Genomic DNA, 23,294 nt, shown 5'->3' on the forward strand with positions numbered 1-23,294 from the left:
AAGGGTTCATCACTTAAGACTGAATTAGGGAAAAAATTCTTTTGAGGGGTGTGGATACTTGGCATGCTTTACTCCAGAGAGCTGTGAATGCTGAATCATTAAGAATACACAAGATTGATTAAACTATTGAACAATAGGGGGCTCAGGGATGATGGGATACGAGCTGGGAAATGGACTTGGAGGCCAATGATAAGATAAGATTTCTTTATTAGTCACATGTACATCGAAACACACAGTGAAATGCATCTTTTGCGTAGAGTGTTCTGGGGGCAGCCCGCTAGTGTCGCCATGCTTCCAGCGCCAACGGTCACATTAACCATGATCTTAATGGGTCAAAGGACTTAATAAAATACTGCTCTTACTTATTGCGTTTTTTGCTCATCTTCTTTACTGGACAATCTACAAACCCAAGTAACACTTAAATCTTTATTATTCTATAAATGCAATCCCCGATCCAAAAGACCCACTGCAACCTCTCACTCACCTGCTTGTTCCCTCAGAATGTCTTTCCCAGAACAGTGGTGATCCAACGTTTCATCTGGTGGTGAGAACACCGCACTGAAGTTGAATTCCTCCTCTCCATTCCACCAACCTTTACTTTGGGCATAACTTCTCAGCTCAGGATGTTCTGCTTCAATGTTGGTAGTTATAGATAGTCGGTTACAAATGCTCCTCACGCCCTCTGTGAACAAAACAGATAATTGATAAATTAATTCCAAAAACATTATTCTAATACTGGTTCTTGTAATAAGAAAGCAACATTAATTTTAAAGCATTAATTACACTGCAGATTTATAACTTTTACTGTTTATCCAAGCTTCTACAGGAGGTGCTGCCTTAAGAAGGCAACATCCATCATCAAAGATCCCCACCATCCGGGCCATGCCATCTTCTTGCAGCTACCATCGGGCAGGAGGTACGGAAGCCTGAAGTTCCAACACCACCTGGTTCAAGAACAAATACTTCCCTTCAACCATTCGGTTCTTGAACCAACCAGCACAACCCTAATCACTACAGTTTAGCAACACTATGACCACTTTGATCACTTTGCACTAAAATGGGCTGTTTTTTTTCTGTTCTAATTGTGTTCTTTCTTGTAAAAAGTGTGTATAATTTATGTTTAATTTCTATTTTTCTTGTGAATGCTGATTGTATGATGCTACGTGCCTTTGATGCGGCTGCAAGTAAGTTTTTCATTGCATCTGTGCACACATGTACTTGTGCATAGGGCAATAAACTCGATTTTGACTTGTTAGAAATATCTTAACATACATTTCAACTTCCCAAATTTTAAACTATTGTTAAAGACCAAGGAAACCTCAGGCTCAATTCCAGCCTGCAGTTATTCCATCTTCTCCAGGCTAATCGCAGAAATATACAGTAGAAGAGGTTAATCAACTCATTTTGACTGTGCCTGTGACTTAAGAAGAGCCATTCAATTAATCCCACTCCATTGCTCCTTTGACCTAGTCACGAAAAGATTTTCCTTTCACATTATATCCTCCTCATCTTGTTCCACTCACCTCTCTGGCAATGCATCCTGACTGCATTTGTTTTTGGTATCCAACTTAATCCTCTGCACAACTTGTAGAATTTGCATGTTCTCCCAGCGACAGTGAATTTCCTCTGGTTGCTCCAGTTTCCTCGGATATCCCAAAGGCACAGATGTTGGTAGGTTAATTGGTCACTATACATTGCCCCCAGCGTGCAGGTATGTGGTAAAATTCGGGGAGTGTTGATGGGAACATGGGGACATTAGACTGAGAATAGTTTACGACTGCTGTAAGTGAATGCTTGATGAACCTGGTGGTCCTTTCCCAAGTCTATAATAACTCTGGCTCTACTTGTCAACTTCATGCAAAAGGGGTACGAAAGAAAATAGAGCAGAGGCCCTGCTGCAGCCAGCTCCATCACAAACACAACTCTCCCCACTATTGAGGACATCTTCAAGAAGCAGTGCCTCAAGAAGGCAGTATTTAGAAGGACCCTCACCACCCGGGACATGCCCTCTTCTCATTGCTACCATCAGGGAGGAGGTACAGGAGCCTGAAGACCCACACTCAACGATTCAGGAACATCTTCTTCCCCTCCGCCATCAGATTTCTGAACGGTTCATGAACACTACCTCATTATTCCTTTTTTGTTTTGCACTATTTATTTATTTTTGTAATTTATAGATTTTATGTCTTTGCACTGTACTGGGCAGGCACGGTAGTATAGCAGTTAGCATAATGCTATTACAGCACCAGTGACCCGGGTTCAATTCCGGCCGCTGTCTGTAAGGAGTTTGTACGTTCTCCCCGTGTCTGCATGGGTTTCCTCCGGGTGCTCCGGTTTCCTCCCACATTCCAAAGACATACAGGTTAGGAATTTGTGGGCATGCTATGTTGGCGCCGGAAGCGTGGCAACACTTGCGGGCTGCCCCCAGAACACTCTATGCAAAAGATGTATTTCACTGTGTGTTTTGATGTACATGTGACTAATAAAGAGATCTTATCTACTGCTGCTGTAAAACAACAAATCTCACATCATATGTCAGTAATAATAAATCTGATTCTTCTGAGGTTTCAGATGGAAGTGAACATGGTTTTCAATTTCAAAAGCAAAATTTGCAGTACCTGGTGTGAAAAATTATCTTAAGTATATCCAACTTCATGAGTTGGCTTAGCAGAACAGTACACAGAGTGGTAGCTGCCTGAAATCTGCTGGGGAAGTGGTAGAAGCAGATACAATAGTACCGTTTAAGAGGCATTTAGACAGACACATGACCAGGCAGGGAATGGAGGGATATGGACCATATGCAGACAGATGGGAGTAGTTTAGATTGGCATCATGGTTGGTGCAGACTTGGTGGGCTGAAGGGTCTATCTTGCTGCTGTACTTTTCTGTTCTATTCTAACGTGTACACAACTTGGAACGGAAATTCAGTTTGCATTAAACTGCAGTTGTTTGTCCGAGATCGGCAGATTTCGGGTTTCAGCCAGGCTCCAGACAACTTGGACACTAAAATACCAACTTGACGCTGGATGAGAATTCTATTTCTCTTTGATGTCACGTTCCCTGTTCCAGGGCCAATAATCTATGTGTGATATTACTTGAGTACATATATGTATTCTACTGTGGGACCATCATTAACAGTTCACGTCATTAAGCCTGGTCTCAGAAGGATGCTGCTTTAATGCTGAAGGACAGAGGATATAATTTAATTCAATTGTATTCTATTAATTTTTGGCACCAAAATATTCAAATGATGAAAAAACCTCCTACAGGATATTGGTACTGTTAGGGTTCTAATTACTGGCATCACAGCGATACTCCACAAATATCATACAGTATGCATGTACATTCCATGCACAAGTCTTGTCTTTTTATGACAGCTAACTTTGATACAAGATAAAAGTAATTTAAGGTACAAGATTCAGTGAAATAAGAGGACTCGTAAGTACACCTATGGTACTCAGAACGCAGAGATTTGAAGGTGAAAAAGTGAAATTAATCCCAGCATGAACGTCATACTTGTTTGAGGTTATGAGTTTAACAATTTAACAGTTTTTAGTAAGTTAGTAAGTTTGCAGATGACATGAAGGTTGGGGGTGTTGTGGATAGCTTGGAGGGCTGTCAGAGGTTACAGAGGGACATAGATAGGATGCAGAGTTGGGCTGAGAAGTGGCAGATGCAGTCCAACCCAGATAAGTGTGAAGTGGTTCATTCTGGTAGGTCAAATATGTTGGCGGAATATAGTATTAATGGTGTTACGGACTCGGTGAATGTCCCTTTAAGATAGAGTTAGTTTGTGTGTGTGTGTGTGTGTGTGTGTGTGTGGCGTGCTTACGTCAACAAAACATAAAGGACGTAATGACGTTGTTGAAGAAGTCAGTGAGAGAGCGAGAGAGCAAGAGAGCGAGAGAGAAAGGAGAGAGACACCAGCCTGCTAGTTTCTCTATCGATGGATGAGAAACAATAACTGTGTCTGTCACTGCAATCCACGTATGGAAATTGGAAGAGATCCGGTGGAGTTCACTTTGTTGCTGACCTGTAGAAGGAAACAGGTATTTGTGTGGACAGCCACAATTCGGATGCTTTTCGGGGTGAGGAAGTCACTACCGAGTAAACACAGAGGTGTCGTTTGGGTTCCATTGTGGAACATTTGGATTTCGTAATTACTCTCTATGTTCTCTACATCTACGTTTTATCATCAGACAACGGTGGTTGTTGAAGAAGCCTTTGCTCATGTTTTACCTTATGGCTTGCTGAACTGAACTTTAAGAACCATTCCTGGACTTGGAGTTTGGGACTTTGCCACACACACACACACGAAGAGTTTAGTTTTGGGGTTAATGTTCAAGGTTTAACATTTTTTACTTCTAACATACTAACATTTTTACTTTTATTTTTCTTATTATCATAAGTAGTGATTAATAAAATAGTTTTTAACACTGAATCATGATTCAGTGTGTTTCTTTTGTTGCTGGTTCGTGACAATGGTAGGACTCTTGACAGTGTGGAGGATCAGAGGGATCTTGGGGTCCGAGTCCATAGGACACTCAAAGCAGCTGCGCAGGTTGACTCTGTGGTTAAGAAGGCATATGGTGTATTGTCCTTCATCAATCGGGGAATTGAATTTAGGAGCCGAGAGGTATTGTTGCAGCTGTATAGGTCCCTGGTCAGACCCCACTTGGAGTTTTTCTCGTCAACTGGAAAATTTACATTTTCCCTCAAATAGTTACAGCCCAGTATGGTAATATTTGTAGTTTAAACTGCATGATTGGACAGCTTCTTATGGAATTGTTCTACACAATATTTCCATCAAATATTCAGTGGAAAATAGAGACTGAGCTTCTTGAAGTCACAACATTATGTTGGTCATTAACCCTTATGCAAATTACCAACCTGTGATTTTCTCAGCAGCCCAATATTTGCCAGCAGTTTCCAAGACCCAGACTTCGGTTCTGTCCACAATGAGAAAGCTACTGTGGAACAGATGAAGCATCTCTCCATCTTCAAAATTATTCCCACCTTGTCCATGCGCTCCCAGAAGGGACACTATGACATCCAAAGACTCTTTGGCTGTGGTACCTCTTTCCAAACCAAGTCTGAGAGAAAAAAATCCAGATATAATAAAGAACAATCAGATATGGTATGCTCTTAGTGTTTAAACTAGCAATTGTTGTTATAGCTGTTTCAGAGTGGAAATTCTTAATCTCTTAGTCATTGTCTCGTCGTTGTACGTGACCAAGCACATCCTGCACATTTTGTTTGAAGAGGAAACATGAATGACATTGATGCATTGTAAAGAGAATGTATTGATTTGATGGCACAAGAGAGGCATGTACCAATTGTATTCTATTTCCTATATATACATTCTTATGAATAAAGTATATTTTGAAATAAAGAACGGTGTTTATAGTTGGTAGGCACCCACAGCTGCAACAATACATTCTCTGTAGCAATGCTACTACTTGCAGAGTGGTATTTTCAATTGATCTTAATTTGTTCTTCCATTTCACAATATATGTCAGTGACAATAAACCTGATTTTGATTCAAGGTATTTTAAACATATAGTCACCATGTTCTAGTTAAGGATATTTAAATGATTACAATTCCCTACATTGGGAAATGAAATCTTTCCTAAATCAGGACAAAATGCTCTTCCACCCAACAAACACAGCACAATGATCTAGTTTTGAAATATGTGGGTAGAAAAAAATCCATTTTTAGTTTTAATTTTGCGGAAGTCATAGCAAAAAAAACACAACAGCAAACAGAACCAGATATCATCATTCCAGTAACCTCACTCTGTGCTCCAAACATAAGTCACCTAGCTAGCTGTGATAAACTAAAATACACGGAGATAACTTAACAGAGGAGATCGGGCACAGCATGACAAATCCTTGGCAGGAAAGAAATAACATACCCATGTTATAGAAAGTGATTTGAATCATCAAAGCAATAGAACAACAAGCTCCTCATTTAACATAGACTTTTAACCTTCTGGGAGAAAGACAATCCTTGCTGTTAAATCATTCCATTCAAGTCTTAAGCATGATTAACTAAAACCCAACAGGAGGTAGGGTAGTATTTGTTTTACACAAATACAGTAAAGAACTAGGATCACACACAAATGCAAACACTATTTAAAGGCGAGTGCAACTGCAAAGAGAAAAGTGGCAAGACAGAGAGAAAAAAATACCTGTATGCTATTGTAAACGTTTTCCCTCATTGGTATCACACAACAGAAGTCAACATAATGAATACAAAACCAAGAATGTGCACAAAATATGCTGTGAGAGTCTCATAATCAACTAGGTTAGCTTCATAAAAGCTCACATATAAATTCTGTACGCCATTGTTGTAATGCCATTGAAAATCGTATTCTCCTTATAGGTAACAGATAGAGAAATCTTGGAACAAGCAACATAAGGGGCCAAAACATATTTGCCCTTTTGCCAAGTTAAGGCAAAGCCTCCTGATGGGTTCATTCCTCTTCAGCTTGAGAGATGAATTGTCACTGTAGAGTGGAGATCGGATGCTGCACCATCAGATCGGATCTCCCCACCACCACCACCCACTCCCCATCTCCTCCAACTCCCCTCCCACCCACTCCCCTCCCCCACCACCCACTTCCTTCCCCCACCACCACCCATCACCCCACCCCACCACCACCCACTCCCCTTCCCCACCACCACCACCCACTCTCCTCCCCCCACCCCACCACCACCCACTCCCCTCCCGCCCACCATATGGATTCAGCACAGAGTGTGTAGCAGAATAATGTTCCTTGAATGGCCTCACAGTCATTGATTGAAAAGCTAAGTGAAGGAATTGGTTTGTTCATTTTATTTTACATGGTCATTATATTTTTAATTAGTTTCTACTAGTTTACAATGCTTAAATAATTTAATTTTAATAATTCTTGCTTTGATTTTAGGAAGTATTTAAACTGCTTTGTAAAAGTAAAATTGTTTCTGATTATCAAAGAGATTTCAGAACAGGGAGACGGTGAAATGGCCAAAGCATTCAATGGATGGGGCTTCATGATCCATTGCCCGAGGCCAATGCTGCTCTTGGCCTGCTGCACCTCACATGAAGACCAGCCAGGTCTTCAGCTTAAACAGTGCTGTAGGACTACAAAAAATGGAATCATAGGAAAAGCTCAGGGATGGACGGGTGTGATTTGACCCAATATATCATGTTGGGTCAAAGTATGGAGTTTAACCCAGATAAATGTGATGTGCAGCACCTTGGGATGTCAAGAGGCAGTACACTCTTAAGGGCAAGACCCTTAACAATGTTGAAGAGCAGAGAGACTTTGGGGTGCATAATTTATCACAATTTGATGAAATTTTGAAGGGTTTTGATAAGTGTGGATGCAGAGAATGAGGGAAAAAGCATAACTTGAGACCACCACTATAAAATAGATCTCAAGAAATCCCACGGGGAATTCAAACCAAACTTCCTCATCCAAAGAATGGCAGCAAATTGACACAGGTAGCAAAGCTGCTGCCTCACAGCTCCATGACCTGGGGTTCGATCCTGACCTCCGGTGCTATCTGTGTGGAATTTGCCCGGTCCTCCTGTAACTGTGTGGGTTGCTTCCAAGTGCTCCGGTTTCCTCCTACATCCCAAAGATGTGCAGGTTGGTAGAATAAATGGCCACTGTAAGTAGAGCAGGTGAGTGGCAGAATCTGGGCAGAGTTGCTGGGAAATATGGGGAAAATATAGCAGGGTTAGTGTAAGTGGGTGGTTGTTGTGGACTCAGTGATTCTATGAGTAACGAGAATGTGGGAACTCTCTACTGTGTAGAGTCACAGTAGTGAATGGTATTGATACATCCAATGGGAAACCGGGCAAGCACATGGGGAAGAAAGGAATAGAGATCATGAGGTAGATAAGGAAAAGGTCTCCAGTAGAGCATAAAACCCACTATAGACAGGCTGAGTCAAGTAGCCTGTTTCTCTCTAATGTCACTGTATGTGACTTTGTTGGCCACTCCTTTCCCATTCTCAGTATTTAAATCTGTAAACTGTAAATTAACTTTACAAATAAGTTTGACAATTTTTCAACACCAAAACTGGTCTCAAAAAAAAGTTCTCCATATCTATGAAATGTATTATCAAACTAAGTAGTACTACTTCTGTAGTTAAAACAAAAAATGAACTTGCACTCGTGTGGTACGTCTCACATTCTTAGAATATTCCAAAATACTTCGTAACAATTTAAGTAAATTTGAAGTGAAATCATTTGCGTAGGTAGGAACTTAAAAACAACCGAGAAGGCCGTTTAATTCAGCATAGATCAAGGTTAAATGGTGGATTGGGTTTGAGGCCCTACTCCTACTACTTTTTTTAAGATTAGATTAGATTATTGTCATATACACCAGGGTGCAATGCAATTCCTTGCTTGCATGAGCTCACAGAGTAAACATTACACATGGTAATAATCAATGCAATGGACGAGCATGAAACAGCAGAATGGTGCAAAGACTGTAGTGCAAAAAATACTAATGTGACAATGGTGGAATAACCAAGAGAGGTAGACGTAAAAGTATATGGTAGGACCACCAGGGAAGGGGATGTGAAAGGGGTGGTTGGTTCAGAAGTCTGACAGCAGTGGGGAAGAAGCTGTTCTTAAGTCTGGATGTCCAGACTGTATCTTCTCCCAGAAGGTAGAAGAGAGAGAAGGGAATGGCCAGAGTGTCAGGCATCCTTGACAATACTAGTAGAACATAGAACAGTACAGCACAATACAGGCCCTTTGGCCCACAATGTTGTGCCGACCTTTAAACCTCACCTAAGACTTTCTTACCTCTTCCTCCCACATATCCCTCTATTTTAAATTCCTCCATATGCTTATCTAGCAATCTCTTGAATTTGACCAATGTACCTGCCTCCACCACTGCCCCCGGCAGCACATTCCACTCTCTGGGTAGAAAACCTTCCTCTGATATCTCTATTGAACTTCCCACCCATTACCTTAAAGCCTTCTTGATAACTATAATTCTTCAGCTCCAACAATATCCTTGTAAATTTTATCTGCACCCTCTCAAATGTTATTTCCTGTGTTGTGATGACCAGAACTGTACACAATACCCTATGACCTAGCTGATAATTTATACAGTTTTAGCATGGTCTACTGGAGGAACTCAGCGGGTCGAAGAGCATCATGCTGCTCAACCTGCTGAGTTCCTCCATCAGATTGATTGCTGTTCCAGATTCCAGCATCTACAGTCTCGTGTCTCCTTAGCATAACCTCAATGCTCTTAAATTCTATGCCTCTACCAATAAAGGCAAGCTTCCTGGATGCCACCTGAGGCATTTTATCTACCCATCCTGCTACCTTCAGGGAAACATTGACATGCAATCCAAGATTCCCCTGTTCTTCTGCAGTCCTTAGCATCTTTTCAATTATCTTCGATACTATCTTGTTTACCCTCCTTGTTTGCATTAGCTCACATTTCTTCAGACTGCACTCTATTTGCTAATCTGTACTCATCCAACCAGCCCACAGGTACCTCCCTGTAGCTGAAAACTTTGTCTGGCATCATCAGCATGCTCCTTAATCATGACCACAACATTTAAATTGAGGTTATTAATATACATCACAAGCAACAACAGACTGGTACCCAGTCACCTTCCAGTCATAAACCCCAATTGGCCATTATCATTGACTTTCCCCCACTGAGTCGGTGGCACTTTTTCCTGGATCTCGTGGGCTTCCCTGGTTAATTAAAATGCAGGAATGCAGAAGTCAACTAAAAGGCACGGTAGCGTAGCGGTTAGCATGACGCTATTACAGCGCCAGCGACCTGTGTTCAATTCTGGCCACCGTCTGTGAAGAGCTTGTACGTTCTCCCCGTGTCTGCGTGGGTTTCCTCCGGGTGCTCCGGTTTCCTCCCACATTCCAAAGACATATGGGTTAGGAAGTTGTGGGCATGCTATGTTGGTGCCGGAAGCGTGGCGACATTTATGGGCTGCCTCCAGAACACTCTACGCAAAAGGTGCATTTCACTGTGTGTTTTGATGTACATGTGACTAATAAAGATACCTTTTAAAAGAGAAACTGTCAAGGCCTTTCAAGAGCAGGGCCAACCACTTACACTCAAAGGCCCCACCCTGTGCGGTACTTAGTCAAACAGCTGCCTGTTGGGAGAATGCACCACAGCACACTGGATGTAGCAGAATACTTCCAATGGTGTGCTAACCAGTCAGTCATTGGAAGATCTGCCCCAAATATCTATGGAGGGACCAGTTAGATGACTCCAACACCTTCAATTGGAGTTCTCTATTTAATCATAGAACAGAACAGTACAGCACAGAACAGGCCCTTCGGCCCACAATGTTGTGCCGACATAGCTAATCCCTCCTACCTACAGAATGCCCATATCCCTCCATTTTCCTCTTTTTCATGTGCCCATCCAAGCCCCTCTTAAAAGCCCCCAATGAATATTTGCCTCCACCAGCCTATCAGGCAACGCATTCCAGGCGTCCACCACTCTCTCAGTAAAAAACGTACCCCTCACGTCTGTTCTGAACCTACCCCCTCTCACCTTAAATGCATGCCCTCATCTTGCAAATCATCTTGCAAACTGACAACTTTGCCATTGAAAACAAAAAAAAAGAGAAAGAGAATTTTTGGAAAGATTACTGCTGAACAGTGGTTTCACCAGTTTTTTTTATCCCCACAGGTGTGTTAAACTAATTTATACAGACCACAAACGAGGATCAAATGCTTGACGTAAAATCAATTTTTACAACATTTTTTCTCCCATTGATTTCTATCTCCAAATGAGTGTTCCAACCACCAATTTTTTCCAAATGCCATCAATTGTGAACATTTTCCTTTCAACGTTTAATTACCTGACAAGATCCATCCCTAGTAGTGCTTCAGTCTCTGCAGCTGTCTCTCTGGTCATTACAGCTCCATTACCAATGCACACTCCATGCTCATTTGCTCCCATTTCTGCTCCCCACATCCAGGACGATTTGCTTAGTATTACTGCGTGTGTCCTCTCTTCTTGATCAATAGTGATGTAGGTGCACTGCCAAATCAAACAAATAATTAGTCTGAGCACAAAATAACCTCACATATTATCTGACCTCAAATTATCAAAATGCAATGATTATGCATGTCACTGATTGGTTGCTGAAGGAAAAAGGTTCAACCTGAGGAGATAATCTTACCATCGTTCCTGGATATGGCAATGATATCAGAGACCGTAAATGGTAGGTCCTTACTTAAAAAGTGTGCAGGGAGATAGAATCAAGAACAGCCCAGTCAGCATAAAATTGGTGGTGGGGAAAACCCTGAGACAATAATTCAGGGCAAAGTTTAATAACATTTGGGAAAGTAATAGATGAATAAATGGAAGTGTGAATTTGTCAAAAGGTAAATTAGTTGCACCAACTTGAGATTTTTGACGAAGTAATGGAGAGAGTGTTGAAGCATATACAGATGTTGAAAACACATTTGACAACATGTGATTGTAGATGGTGGAGGCAAGTACTTGCACAACCTTTAAGAAAAGCACTTGAATCGCCAGGACGTAGAAGGCTACGGATCGAGTGCTGGTAAATGACTCTCTTTTAGGCTATTTAGCAAAATTAAAGTCCTTGGAATTAAAGGAAAAGTGGGTTCAAAATTACCAAGGAAGATATAGACTGGTAAAATGGCCAGACGAATAACATACAGACGTGTTGTGAAATGATGTATTTTTGCAAAATAATGAGGCAACATAAACAAAATGATACAACTTTAAAGTCCGTACAAACAAAAAATGAGGCTGGCAGTGCATACGTGCACACAAAAGTTAAAAGGGTGCAGGTCAAGTTGAGAAGGCAGTTAAAAAAAGGATGTGACAATCTGTGGATATATTATTAGTCAAACAATTGAAAAATCAATTAAGCTATGCTAAACCTTTCAAACAAAACATTCCGCCTCAGCTGGAGCTGATTTCATCCTGGGAACCACAATTTAAAAAGGATGTCAAAAATTTAGCATGTACCAGGGTTGAAAGTCTTCACGTATGTAGACAGACTGAAGAATCAGATAAATAGTAAAGGATTAGAGCTGAGAAGGTAAAGAAATATTTGATAAATGATTGGTTTTGATAAAGTAAATAAGGAGAACCCCTTTTGTGCCAGAGGCCATGAACAAAAAATATTTAACTGACAAGCAAAAAAATTACTGGCAAGACGGGTCAACGTGACGTGGAATGGACTGCCTGAAAAGGTGATGGAAGCAGATTCACCAGTAATTAAAAAAAATAGGTGGGTAAGTTATTCAAGGGAAAATGAAGGTTGCAGAGTTGTGGGGAAAGAGTAGGGGATTAGAATTGGGATAATGCTACCAAAAAGCTAGCACATGCAAGACCAGCCTTTCTTCATGCTCTATAATTCTATGATTCTTTACACACACAAGCAATCAGCATTTCTGCAAATTTAAAACAAATCATTTATTTTCAGTTTTAAATACTCACTATGTACTATTGCTGCAACTGTTTCCTAGATCAAATCAAAGGAATATCTCAAATCTGTTGCACAATACAAAGATGTTTGGCAAACTTTATACTCCAGATTAAATGAGCCAACGAGATGATCTTGAGTTACTGATCTGACTTTTAAATGGCTTATTAGTGAAAGGAACATTTTACCTCTTACGTATTGAAATGTCCTTTAACAGTTTCAAAACCATCAACATTGTAAAAAAGGGAATATTGATTTTGTTTTAAAAATAACCTTCTAACTGTTTGATCACTACAAACTCTCTCAGTGTCCTCTTCCTTCCAAAGCTTCCACATTTTAGTAATTGACTTTGGAATTTCAAATTAACCATCCAGCTTTTGTCATACTCTGATTTTAATCGAATATAACAGACAATACTGGAAATATTCACAAAACCAGGAGGGAGAGCAAGTTAACATTTCAGTTCCATGTTGTTGATCTGAAATAAATGCACAGGCTTCTTCACCTGAGTATTTCCAGCATTTTCCATTTTTTAATTTCAGAATTTCAACATCTGCAGTATTTTCCCCTTCACTTTTGGGTGAGCAAACTATATCTACATTCAAAGTGAACGTATTATCTAATTCATAAAATTTAAACAATTTGCAGTTAGATAATTCTGCTTTACTTTCTTGCTGGTCATAAAATTACAATCAATATTTGTATTAACCTATATTGTTCAGTCCTACTAACACAGATGATTGTCACAAAACCTATCCAAGAACAAATCCTCTGATAGTTATTAGCTTTACCACAGATTCACAATCTCTGCTCCTAGACCAAACAGAGTTTGTGTATCATTAGATTTCCAATTTGTTTTCATACATTATCTGACAAAGCTTCTGTTGCATGTGACAAATAGGTTTTCTACAGTGATGGAAAGTTTCTTTTGAGATGCTTTCTTTGAGAAGTCTCAGCACTGAAAGATCTTCAGCAAGAAATACATGGGAAAGGGAGAAGTCAGGGTGCTCATCATGAGGGAGGCAATATCAAAATACATTTAGGTGTTTGGCTCTAACGATTTTAATTCAAAGAAGCTGACTGAAGAGTCTTCAGTAGAATCAGATAATGTCCAGGAGGGAAATGAAGGATTTATTGGATTTACTGGATGGTATTCACCAGGTTAATGTCTCACAAGGAACAAATGTGCAGGACTGATTAACTGTCAGTCATTAGCCTTGGCATTACTCAGTGTTCTCAACACATATCCTGATAAACATCAACTTCCTGCAATGAAAAGTTGTTCAAAACAGCTAAAGCAGATCAATACAATTATCAAAACTTAGTTCGAGAATCCTTTGAATAATAGACTAGCAGAGTGCAGAATTTAAAAAAAACATTTTTTTGAATTCACAAGATAAACATGAATTAAGTATAAATTCTTTGTGATACCTTCAGAGAAGACTGGAGCTGCATCTGTTATTGAACAATACAATAGTTATGTTTCAGTCAGTAAAGTGGGGTTGAGTCAGCAACTGTGTGCAATGTGATAAAAAGCACCATTGTGTACCATGGTAGACTCATAGGCTAAGAGCTTTTGTAAATTTACAACAGGTTTTCATTAGTGCAATACAGGCAAAGTATGCCAAACTAAAACAAAAATAAAATTGAAAATAGAAAATGTCAGTAATTCCCAGCAAGTCAGGCAGCATTTTGGAAAGAGAATTAACCTTTCAGGCAAAACGTTAATCACCACAGTTTAGCAATACTATGACTACTTTTTTTGTTCTAATTGTGTTTTGTCTTGTAAAAATTGTGTATAATTTACATGATGCTATGTGCCTGTGATGCTACTGCAAGTAAGGTTTTCTTGCAAGTGACAATAAACTCGACTTTGACCTGAGCTTTCATCAGAAATGGGAACAAGAAGCACAAGTTCGTTTAGTTACATTTCCAAAAGAAAAAGAGCATATATTTTTTTTAAATCATGTTTGGTCAAACAGAACATTTCGTTTCTACGACCTTTACCGTTGCTTCAAGTTGAACTAGAAGATGTCCTGCCCAGAAAAGTGACCACATCCCCAGAATGAAATGTGCATCACTTTCAGCAAGAAGGCTCTTCAAATTGAACTCATTTCTCACTGACGCTCCTTCTGAATATTTAAAAATACTTAAATTATTAATACACTTCTTATACACCAATCAAATTATTAAATAGTTCAGTGCCATCCTGCATATTTTAAACCATATCACTCATAGGTACAGCAGTGGATGCTTTTCTTGAAGGTTCAGTACTGAAACCCTTGTTGGATTTGATTTTCATGGAGCTGTACATGGGGGTTCTATGGACTTAAATGGGCATTTTATGCTGATAGACACAAAATGCCCATTGACTTATAGATGGCTTACAAATGGCTCTGGAAGTGAACGGTAGGGCATCCACATTGGAAGTTCTGTTGGAGAAGCTCAAGAGGAGGAGACGTGTCCCAAGAGAGGTGGTCTATCTTGTCCTCGTGCCTCTTCCACAGGACGTGTTGCTATCTTGTTTGGCCTCAAGTCCACCTCCTACACCTCCTCCAGACCAAGAGGTTTCTCAGCAAGCTGCCAGTGATCTCCTTTTCTTCCATAATCCCCTATTGTTAGATAAGCATATGGAGGAATTTAAAATAGGGGGATATGTGGGAGGAAGAGGTTAGATAGTCTTAGGCATGGTTTAAAGGTCGGCACAACGTGGTGGGCCGAAGGGCCTGTATTGTGCTATATTGTTCTATGGTTTTATTCTATGGTTCTATGATGTGCATAGCACAATATTCATGCTTTTTTTTGGGTGATGTCATTAGAGAACTAAGATTTATCTAAGATTACAACAGGATCTTGATTGATTGGGTCAGTGGGCTGAGGAATGGCAGATGGAATTTAACTTGGACGTATGAAGTGATTCATTTTGGTAAGTTAAACTAGGGCAGCAGGATGTGATCGTTGGGACTTATTCTGGCTGGAGGTCCGTGACCAGTGGTGTTCTGCAGGGACCTGTATTGGGACCTCTGCTGTTTGTGATATATATAGATGGCCTGGATGAAAATGTGGATGGGTAGGTAAGTAAGTTTGCAGACAACACAAAGTTTGGTGGAACTAGAGAAACTAGCATTCTGAAGAAGGGTCTGGACCTGAGGTGTTGACCACCTGCTTTTCTCCACAGATGCTGCCTGGCCTGCTGAGTTCCTCCAGCATCATAGTGTTTTTCATCAAAGGTTGGTGGTGTTGTGGATCGCGTAGTAGATTGCCAAAGGATACAGTGGGGTATAGATCAGTTGCAGATATGGGCAGGGAAATGGCAGATGGAGTTTAATCCGGACAAGTGGGAGGTGTTGCACTTTGGGAGATCAAATGTAAAGGGAAGGTACACAATTAATGCAGGACCCTTAACAGTGTTGATGTACAGAGGGACCTTGGGGTCCAAGTCCATAGCTCCCTGAAAGTGGCTGCACAGGTTTATAGGGTGGTAAAGGCAGCGTATGGCATGCTTGCCTTTATTAGTCGAGGCAGAGTTCAAGAGTTGGGAAGTTATGTTGCAGCTTTATAAAACTCTAGTTAGCTGCATCTAGAGTATTGCATTCAATTCTGGCTGCCCCTTTATAGGAAGGATGTGGAGGCTTTGGAGAAGGTGCAGAAGAGGTTTACCAGGATGCTGCCTGGATTAGAGGGCATGAGCTATAAGGAGAGGTTGGACAAACTTGGGTTGTTTTCTCTGGAGCGGAGGAGGCTGAGGGGAGACCTGATGGAAGTTTATGAGAGGCATAGAGTAGACAGCTGGTATCTTTTTCCCAGGGTCTAATACTAGAGGGTGTGCATTTAAGATACCGAGAGTGGTAGGTGCTTGGAATGCACTGCTAGGGGTGGTCGTGGAGGCAAATACGATAGAGGTGTTTAAGAGGCTCTTAGACACGTGTTGTGACTGTGAACTGAGTCACCGGAGGCACTGAAGCTAGTTGATATAAATGGTCTTTATTCATCATGACAAGCAGGCATTCTCCGGGAAACCCTCTCCGTAGAGTCTCCCAAACCCAAAATACATCGTTTTTATACTCTTTAGAACAAAAGGTAACAGCAGGTGATTCAATACAATTTCAATAGCTACAACAACATTGCTTACTTCAATATTGAGTCTGACAATGCTTTCAATCAGTTACGTACCTACACTGGGAGACACCTCAATGTTCAAACACCTTGACTGGGACAAAATAATTCACATGGATGGTCTAAAAGCTTCTAAGGACAGAGAACTCAAACACCCAAAATTGTTTTGAGGGCTGACTCTGAGTACACAGGCATCCCAACTATTGATTGATCAAATATGTCTGTGACCACGCTTGATGTGCTAAGTGACAATACCAGTTTGGTCTGGAAGCTTTCCTTGAACTTGGTCACAATGGTGCACCCCACCACCCGGGTCATTCTCTCTTCTCTCCTCTTCCATCAGGTAGATACAGGAGCCTGAGGGCACGTACCACCAGGCTTAAGGACAGCATCTATCCCACTGTGATAAGACTATTGAATGGTTCCCTTATACGATGAGATGGACTTTAACCTCACGATCTACCTTGTTGTGACCTTGCACCTTATTGCACTGTACTTTCTCTGTAGCTGTGACGATTTACTCTGTACTGTTATTCTTTTTACCTGTACTACCTCAATGCACTCTGTACTAACCCAATGTAACTGCACTGTGTAATGATTGACCTGTACGATCGGTATGCAAGACAAGTTTTTCACTGTACCTCGGTACAAGTGACAATAATAAACCAATACCAGAATGACATAGCTAGTGTTTGCTTTGTTTACTTCAGGCTAATTAATATAACCTCATTGTCTTACGCTTGGCTAATGAGAACGTCTCATGGTCACTTCACTTTGTAAACCAGATCTCTTGAGGAGCCAGCCCCCTGCTGTGGGGCAGTAGCCTGTGCCCTGTAGACAGTACAGTTTGTTTACAGAGCTGTCCTTTTAATTTCAAACTGATTACTGCTTGCAATTTACATTGAAAACTGAAGACTGATTCTTGTTTGAGTTAGTGTCCGCTATATTCACATAATTCCATAACTCCTGAATCCCTAATGTATACACCCCAGTGGAATGCACTGCCAGGGGTGGTAGTGGAGGCAAATATGACAGGAGCGTTTAAGAGGCTCTTAGATAGGCACATGAATGGACAAAGAATGGAAAGTTATGGACATTGTGGGTATGGACAGAGGGATGGTGTTCATTCTGCTAAGTGTGCCAGGCCATCAACACCAACAATTACCTGAACAAACTCCTCCATCCCCTACAGCCATTAAACATTTCAGTTACAACTTGGATTCAGTTTCCATCAGAAGGCTACTGTTCCTTGGTCACGTGAAAGGTGCGTGGCAGCTCTTCCCCATCAATCACTTCCTTCTGGCTTACCAACAGCTCGGGTTCCACATGGGACTGTGGATGATGAACAGAGTATGCTACAAGCTTTAAAATAAAAGCCTTTAACTGTCTGCAACCTTTGATCTTTTCTGAACAGCTTATTTTAAGTTTCTTCTTACCTCAGGCTGTAATTTTCAGCTTAGTTCGAGAATCAGCTTTGTCTTTTATATCAATCCCCATTTTTATTTTGTGTAATAGACAGTGGTCTGAATCACGCCAACTGAGAGCAGGAACTCTGAAGGCAACCACAACATTCAGTCATTCATACTGAAGTTTTTGCTTGGGCATATAGTCATGTCTAGAACTTGCTGCGTGACACATGCCCTCACAGATGCCACCCCATTTGTCACTGGAATGGAAGTCCAACCACAGGGACCACCCGCAGCATTATGTTTGGGGGGGGGGGGTTCAGAAAGAAATCAGATCAAGCCTGACAGATCCCATTCATTTGGATATTCTCAAAAAAACAGAATGGAGAGGCCAAGATATTTAAAAACTTACAAATCAATTTTTAAGAACTAAAATCATTGCTTTTAATGTAGTTACTTCAATTATATGTTCCAGACGTCTCCTAATTTAAGAGGCATTTAAAAATAGATAGATTTCTTATAGATGGATCAGTCCTGATGCAGGGTTTCGACCCAAAATGTCGACAATTTCTTTCCTCCCACAGATGCTGCTCGACCCACTGAGGTCCCCCAGTAGATTGCCTGTTGCTCCAGATTCCAGCATCTGCATTCTCTTGTGTCTCTCTAGATAGACTTCTTCACAGCTTTGCCTCCTGCTTTACCTCCTGTCAAAGCCTGTGTGGAGATTTCCAGGAGCAGAATTCAGCATCATGATACTGGGGTTTTGCTCTCTCTCTCTCCAAAAACCTCCGGGTACAGAGGCCCAGTGGGACTCCCACCCCTACATCTGCAACAGGCAAGCAAAGAACTGGGAGAGTGCAGGTGGCTATTGCCAACAGCATGCCAGGTCCAATATTTCATTCAAAAGTTCCCTCAGACCACCATATTATTTATTTCACTTGCTGATTTTGAAATGAAATGGACAAACCAAGACCGTAAGATATAGGAGCAGAATCAGGCCATTTGGTCCATCGGTCCTGCTCCACCATGCAATCCCAGCTGATTTTTTTTCAACCCCATTCTCTCACCTTCTCCCTGTAACCCTTAACTCCCTTACCAATCCGGAACCTATCAATCTCTGCCTCAAATACACCTAATGTCTGTGGCAACAAATTCCACAGATTCACCCCCCTCTGGCTAAAGAAATTCATCTCAATTTTAAAAAGGGACTTCCCTTTATTCTGAGGCTGTGTCCTTGGATCCAAGACTCTTCTACTTATGGAAACATCCTCTCTACATTCACTCTATCCAGGCGTTTCAGTATCCAGTAGGTTTCAATGAGATCCCCCCTCATCCTTCTGAACTCCATTGAGTACAGGCCCAGAGCCATCAAATGCTCCTCCTCAAACCTGTCATTCCTTCGGCCTATTAAGAGTGTGGAATATACACATCAAATTAAAAATGCTTTGATCATCTTGAAGCTTTAAATTATAGAACCTCACTTTTACATTAAGCTTTGATAGAAAAATCTTTTGGGTATAATTACCCCATATTTTAATACATGTGCCAACAAAATTAAGCTTATGACTTTGATTTAAAATCCCAGTACAATTGAATAACTCAAGTATTTACAGGATGCTATCTCACAGATTCTATCAGGAAGCTGAACTATTTAGCTCAAAAACCTCAACTTTATTATTCAACATTCATAATATTTAAAAAAAATTAGAATGCAACATGATTCTGTTGCAATTAAGTGCTCCACCCATTGTAAGAGTCTCAAGATGTCGAAAAGAAATGCAGAAGTAAATGTTAGGCCATTAGCAGCAGTAGGAGGGGAATTAATAAATGGGGAATAACCAAATGGCAGAAATATTAAAGAAATGCTATGTAACCTGTCCTTAAGAGTAGGAAAAACTAAAAGCATGGCAAAAATATTAAGTGATCAAAAGGGAAAGAGGGAGGATCTTAAAAATAATCAGTAAAATAGTGAAGTATTCAATGTATAGAATTAACTCCCAGAAATCTGATTCTGTGTTGATGAATCCATCCTTTAATAATGAGCTATAAATAAGACAAGACCTCATAGATATCAGACATAAGCTCCTGCACACACATGGCTAAGAGCACACGGCCATTTTCACCTTTTCGATTCAACATTCTGCCCACCAAAATCAGGAGGTTTTGTGTAATTTCAGTAGATGCCATTATGTACAACCTGAAAAAATTAATTGAACTCTGGAGTCAGATAACAGCCTCCGGGGCAATGAAACTTTATGGGTTAATGTCTCGAGTCGATGATCTGAAAGATTAATCCTTGCTTCCCTTTCCACAGATGCTGCCTTATCTGTTGAGTATTCCTAGCATTTTCTGTTTTTATTTTGGGGTCTTTCATTTTTTTTAAACATTTTGAGTGTAGACCCTTTGTTATAATGCAATAATGCACACGATTTTAAAGAGGAACCCAACGTAAAGAAGGAGATAAACACGAGAGAGATATATAAACACCTTTAGATTGCTTATGGATGCACAGCAGCACAACTAATAGAGCCTCTGCCAGAGACCTGGTTTCATTACAAAATGCACTGCCGTTACTCGCAGACTTCTCTGCCAGCATCTCCCAGAGCACTGATGACTACCATCGAGGAGGACAAGGATTTCCAGTGCATGGAAACACCACCACTCCAGTTGTGCTCCACCCTAGCTTGGAAATACATGACCCTTCCTTTACCATCACTGGCTCTACATTCTGGAACTCATTGCAGGAGCTCCCATCAGGTCAAAGCAGAAGCTCATTACTAACTTCTCAGAAGCATTTAGGGACAGGCAATAAACAGTATCCTTGCCGGTGATTGTTAGACTTTGGAAAATGAATACAACCTTCCCCCAACACCATCCTTGCTGACCATTTACCCTTCCCAAAGCTCATTCTTTCCTGCTTGTAATACTGATATTTCAACTGTCCTCCAGGTTTCCTTCACACCAATGCACTGAATTAAAGAACCCCACTCCTCAGTATCTCAAACCCTTGCCTCATCCTGTCACCTTCTCCAACCTTGTAACTTTCCCATAATCTCTTGCATTCTGTTCCTTTTTCTGTTTGCTTATTCTGCCCTTCGCACACTTTGATCTTTATCTTGGAGCAATACAGCATGGATACAAGCCCTTTGGCCCATTAAGTCCACGCGTGCCCGCCCAGCTAGTCCCAATTTCCAGCTTTCGGCCCATATCCCTCTAAGTCCCGCCCCTCCATCAACCTATCCAAGTGCTCAGTCTTCAAAATACCTCATTTCTGCCAAGTTTATGCTCACCTATCTTAACGTACTCTCACAGCTTTGTCAACCTCTCCCTTGTACATTTTATTAACTTTTCCTCCTTTAATTTTTCCTTAATTCCTCCTTAATTTTTTCTGCTTTATTTTCAAATATTTCATTACATCACCGTTCGTCTTGAAACCTGAAGATAGGTTGTTCCTCCATTCTCACTGAACTAAATTCCTCTAGCTCTTTGCAAATTATACTAAGTGTTGATGCTTGGTTATTAGTTAATTTGCAGAATACTGGTTAAATCTGATGTACTTACTCAAGAGACGAAGTTTTAAAATCAGAATTATGTTTATCTTTACTGACATACGTTGTGAAATTTGTTGTTTTGCGGCAGCAGTACAGTGCAAGACATAAAGCCAAAAATTACTATAAGTTTCAAAAAAAAAGTGCAAAAGAGGAATAACGAGGTAGTGTTCATGGGTTCATGGACCCTTCAGAAATCTGATAGCAGAAGGGAAGAAGCTGTTCCTGAAACGTTGGGTGTGGGTCTTCAGGCTCCTGTACCTCCTCCTTGATGGTAACGAGAAGAGGGCATGTCCCAGATGGTGAGGGGTCTTAATGATGGATGCTGCCTTCTTGAGGCACCGCCTCTTGAAGATACCCTCAATGTGGGGAGGGTTGTGCCCGTGATGGAGCTGGCTGAGTCTACAACCCTCTGCAGCCTCTTTCGATTCTGTGCATCGGAGCCTCCATACCAGGCGGTGATGCAACCAGTCAGAATGCTCTCCACCATACATCTGTAGAAATTTGCAAGGGTCTTTCGTGACATACAAAATCTCCTCAAACTCCTAATGAAGTAGAGATGCTGGCGTGCCTTCTTTGTGATTGCATCAATATGTTGGGCCCAAAATAGATCCTCAGAAATGTTGTCTGGGTTTATTTTATGCACCTTCCATTGAGCTCCCTCTCATTTTCAACATTTAGGTACATATTTTTCAATAATATGTGACCTCAATTTTGTTTAAATAACTTGCGAGCATCAGTGGCCCAAGCACTGATGCTGGGACCACATGTTCCAGCACACTGAACAGCTATCCTTTCTCTATACTCTTTCTGACGTGCAGCCAAATCTTCATCCATTCTGGCACATGTCCCAACTCAGCATGTACCAGCCTTATGAGTCTATAAAAGGGCATCTTATTGAAGGCCTTTTACATTAGATTATATTAGTTTATTGTCATATGCACCAGGGTGCAATGAAATTCCTTGTTTTGGATAAAATTATTACATTATCCTTGTCTCTGTTCTCTTACATTTTCAAATAATTCAATAAAATTGGTTATCCAAGACTTTCTCCTTTTGAAATTGAGAAATTGACTACTGATTATTATATGTTTTTGTATCTCAGTATCGCCATGTTTTTCTAGTTGCTCTGGAGGGTCGGGGAGGGGGCGTTGGTGGGGGAGAGGGGGGTCGGTCAGGTACGCAGTGGGCGGAGGGGAGATTGAATTGCTTTTCCCAACAATGACATTCAAGGTCTACGGTTCCCTGGACTTGTTCCACTTTCCTTATTATTTAATAACTATAGTGTTATTATTAAATAACCAGTGCATTGGCTGCATGCCTTTATTGAACAAATTATTTAATATATAATAGTGTCTGCCAGCTGCTCTCGGCATTCATTTAATATGTATCGATGGATTCTAAATATTAGTCTGGACAATGCACAAACTTGGATTACATAGAACAGTACAGGAACAGGCCCGTCAGCCCACGATGTTGTGCCAAACTAATTAAACTTGTAATTAAATGCCTAACTAAATTAATCCCTTCTGCTTATATTATGTCCATATCCCACCATTTTCTGCACATTCATGTGCCTCTCTAAGAGCCTCTTAAATGCCTCCATCATACCTGCCTCCACCACCAGCCCTGGCAGTGCATTCCAGGCACCCACCACTCACTGTGTAAAAAATCTTGCCCCACACATCTCGTTTGAACTTACCCCTTTCACCTAAAATGCATGCCCTCTAGAATTAGACATTTCAAAGCTAGGAAAAAGATA

At 40.8% G+C, this 23,294-nt stretch overlaps 1 protein-coding gene across 1 annotated transcript in view; it reads right to left on the reverse strand.

Moving 5' to 3' along the window:
* Positions 1-23,294, reverse strand: part of LOC127570475 (secernin-1-like) — a 48,523-nt gene that overhangs the window by 19,753 nt on the left and 5,476 nt on the right. Inside the window, exons 2-4 of the mRNA XM_052016096.1 lie at positions 10,858-11,039; positions 4,891-5,093; positions 485-682 (exon numbers count right to left, since the gene is read on the reverse strand). Of these exons, the coding sequence (XP_051872056.1) occupies positions 485-682; positions 4,891-5,093; positions 10,858-11,039 (583 nt within the window). The remainder of the gene's footprint in view (positions 1-484; positions 683-4,890; positions 5,094-10,857; positions 11,040-23,294) is intronic.

This window comes from Pristis pectinata, chromosome 5 (assembly GCF_009764475.1).
Source record: "Pristis pectinata isolate sPriPec2 chromosome 5, sPriPec2.1.pri, whole genome shotgun sequence".
Lineage (NCBI taxonomy): Eukaryota > Metazoa > Chordata > Chondrichthyes > Rhinopristiformes > Pristidae > Pristis > Pristis pectinata.